General features: G+C 48.1%; 1 protein-coding gene across 1 annotated transcript; it reads left to right on the forward strand.

Moving 5' to 3' along the window:
* The first annotated feature begins 2,504 nt into the window (after window positions 1–2,504).
* Window positions 2,505–3,500, forward strand: LOC147116355 (metallothionein-1-like). The gene is made up of 3 exons (XM_085991211.1): window positions 2,505–2,646; window positions 2,736–2,801; window positions 3,223–3,500. Exons 1-3 carry the CDS (start codon window positions 2,616–2,618, stop codon window positions 3,312–3,314), a joined length of 189 nt encoding a protein of 62 aa, XP_085847337.1. The 5' UTR covers window positions 2,505–2,615; the 3' UTR covers window positions 3,315–3,500.
* The last annotated feature ends 210 nt before the right edge of the window (window positions 3,501–3,710 follow it).

Consider the following 3,710-nt stretch of genomic DNA (forward strand, 5'->3'; position numbering starts at 1 on the left):
CGGCAATAGATTGGGAGAAGGGGAAGTGCAACGAGACCTGGGTGTCCTTGTGCACCAGTCGCTGAAGGTAAGCATGCAGGTGCAGCAGGCGGTTAAGAAGGCAAATGGTTAGTTGGCCTTCGTAACGAGAGGGTTCGAGTACAGGAGCAAGGATGTCTTGCTGCAGTTGTACAGGACCTTGGTGAGGCCACACCTTGAGTATTGTGTGCAGTTTTGGTCGCCTTATCTGAGGAAGGATGTTCTTGCCATGGAGGGAGTGCAGTGAAGATTCACCAGACTGATACCTGGGATGGCAGGAATGACGTATGAGGAGAGATTGGGTCGATTGGGCTTATACTCGCTGGAGTTGAGAAGAATGAGAGGGGATCTCATTGAAACTTATAAAATTCTAACAGGACTAGACACAGGAAGGATGTTCCCAATGGCCAGGGGGTCCAGAACCAGGGGTCACAGTCTAAGGATAAGGGGTAAGCCATTTAGGACAGGGATGAGGAGGAATTTCTTCACCGAGAGTGGTGAACCTGTGGAATTCTCTACCACAGAAGGCAGTGGAGGCCAATTCATTAAATATATTCAAGAAGGAGTTAGACATATTCTTAAGGCTAAGGGATCGAGGGATATGGGGACAAGGCAGGGACAAGGTACTGAATTTGGATGATCAGCCATGATCTCGTTGAATGGCGGAGCAGGCTCGAAGGGCCGAATGGCCTACTCCTGCTCCTATCTTCTATGTTTCCCATCTCCTGCACTTGCACAGAAAGGTGCCAGGCGAAGGGGAAGTGTGCTGGGGGTGGCTGAGGAGTAGTCCCTATGGAATGCTGAAAGGGGAGGTGAGGGGAAGATGCGTTTGGTGGTGGGATCATGCTGGAGGTGGCGGAAGATGATCCGTTGCAAGTGGAGGCTGGTGGGGTGAAAGGTGAGGACAAGGAGAACTTGCCTGCTCTTAGAAATAGTACCAGGGGATCTTTTATGTCCACCTGAGAGAGCAGACAGGGCCTTGGTTTAATATCTCATCTAAAAGACAGCACCATCTGACAGTGCAGCACTCCCTCCATACCGCTACAGCCGAGACTTTTGTACTCAAAATCTTGGAAGTGCGACTTGAACCCACAACCTTCTGGCTCTAAGAGGCGAGTGTGCTACTCACTGAGCCACAGCTGGCAGATTAAGCCTACTGCCAGGCAGTGATCTCGGTGTTACTGTATCTCACAGGGCTCTGTTTTGGAGGTCAGCTTTTTTGAACCCGCCGGTTAACTGTCGCTGGTTTCCAAGGTCGGTGCCTGCGCATAACAGGGTGCGCGGCGAAAGTTTAAAAAAAACTAGATAGACGAGGTTAAATGGGCCAAATGCCCTTTCCCTCCTCCGTATTTGACTTGTGGACTCGAGCCCGTGTGCAAACTGCAGTGTGGTCATTTCATTCAGAATTCGGTACATTTTGTTACTTCCCAATAGTTAGTTGTGAAATCGTGACGCGTTTCAATGTACGTGCTCAAAAGCTCATGTTGTTCAAAACAAACTGAAAGAGCTGTAATGTTTCATTACAATTTACACAGTGATCGGAAAAGCACGAAGCACATGAGGGAAAATTACCAGCACCGAACCACGAGACGGTCTGAAACCTTCCTGCTTTGTTTGTTTACTGATTCTAATTTGTATTCCTCTTGTGTGCAAAAGTGCGATGTCATCGCCTTGTTAGCAGAACCCGTGTGGAAAAAGCTGGCTCGGGCTGAAATGTTGATGTCTTTTCTCGGTCTGCAGTGTGTCGTGTGCAATCCCTCTGCGGACTGGGACATCGGGCACCGGCTCCGGCCGTTCAACCTTCGCCTCCTACAGTTTGTTTACTCAAGAGAGCTCAATGAAGCGAGGGTGGGGACAGCGACCTGGTTTAACAACCCCCCCACACACAGAATCACCAGAGAGACTCACTTCAGCGGCCAAACAGATCCCCTTATACACAATGTCTAAATTAGAAAGTTGTAATTAATAAAACTGCACAACCTTGAAGGGAACACCTTCTGACAGAGGAGGGGACGCTTATAAAGTGTTGGGGAGAGATATTGGGGCAGTTACAGGATTCAGTGGGAGAAATAATCCCCCTCCCCCCAAAATGTGGACACATCACCCTCCCCCATGACCCGGCTTCTGCTCAAATAAATGAATGTCCCACGTGTGTCAGATAACAGTGGGGAGGGCAGTTTCTAAACGGTGAGTGTGGTGATATATATTTTTAAACTGCATCGCCTGCTGTTTTCCTGACTGCACGAGTGCTGGTGGAAGTAGCGGGTGCAGAGGGAGCGCCGTGAACCTATGTGGGAAACGGTGCATTGGTCACCAAGGAGACTACCCCACCGTAATAAACCGAGCGCCAAGTACAGACAGTGCAAGTCCGGGCCGCGCTCCACTCGGCGCTGGCAGCAAGCCCTGGTTTGCACACAGCGCTACAGCCGACACCGTGTGCAGCGGCCATATCCTTTGCGCTCGGTTTTGCAGTTTGCACTCGGTCTCAGAGCCCAGATGCCGCCCTATAAATAGAGTCTTCCGGCAATGACTGTACAACAACTGCTGTGATTGAACAGAACCGTCTCCACAGAAAACAACTAGAGAAAGCTGAGAGGATGTCTGACGCTCCTTGCACGTGTAACCAGGGTGAGTGATGTGACCGAATGGCTCGGAACTGTTTCTGTGCTTTTCATTTTCAACCAGCATAATTGTAATTCTGTTTTTTTTTTAAAAAGGCGGCTCCTGTAACTGCGAAAACAACTGTAAATGCAAAGACTGCAAGTGCACATCGTGCAAGAAGAGTAAGTGTAACTGACTCCGGGGATCTGGGTTAAGGCTGAGTGGGTGGGCTGTCCTTTTCAGAGATGCTGCTATTGATCTTTTATGGAGGGGAGGAGTGTCAGATTTCGTCTAAATAGATCATTCACATCTCTCTTTTGTTTAACTGTGTAGTTTTTAAAAGTTTACCCAGTAGTGTTGTTGTCTTAATTTATAGTGTGTGGGGGAGGGGTGTAGGTTGGGTCATAATTTAGTTAATTCTGGATAATTTCTACCCAGCTCGAGATGGCGGATTCCCGCAGCGCTCACGTGTTTGTACCGCGTCAGGAAGCGACCTCCGAATGTAACAACTGTGATTCCTGTCTCCGTCTGTCTGTAACTTGAGACCTGTGTTGTGCAGTGTTAGGCCTTCATCGCTCTCTGTTTTTCTCCCTCTCTCTCCAGGTTGCTGCGCCTGTTGTCCCGTCGGCTGCAGCAAATGTGCCCAGGGCTGCGTGTGCAAAGGAGCCAGCGACAAGTGCAGCTGCTGTCCTTAGTGAAGATCTCCGGCGTAGACCTACTCTTCAAAATGTGTATTTTAAATGTGGACTAGTTATTTTAGTCCTTTTGTAGGATTAGTCATAAATGGGAGGGGGGGTTATTACTATTTTAATGCATTTTTGTACTTCGTTTTTGGATATATTGAATTGCATCTGATTAATAAATTCAGTTTATGAAAATCATTGCTTGACTGTCGTGTTTTGCAAGTGATGAGAGCAGCAACATTACAACATTGTTATAGGGGCTTCCAATGGCAGAAATCCCAGAGCCTGACCATACACTAACCACACCGAACTCGACATTGCAGAAAGAAAGGTGTTTTCATTAATAACTTTTCTCCAAGTTCCGCCAATGCGACATCAATAAAGTATTCAACATCATGATTTCAGTAA

The sequence above is a fragment of the Somniosus microcephalus genome, chromosome 6 (assembly GCF_052327205.1).
Source record: "Somniosus microcephalus isolate GS21.2 chromosome 6, FLI_Smic_1.0, whole genome shotgun sequence".
Lineage (NCBI taxonomy): Eukaryota > Metazoa > Chordata > Chondrichthyes > Squaliformes > Somniosidae > Somniosus > Somniosus microcephalus.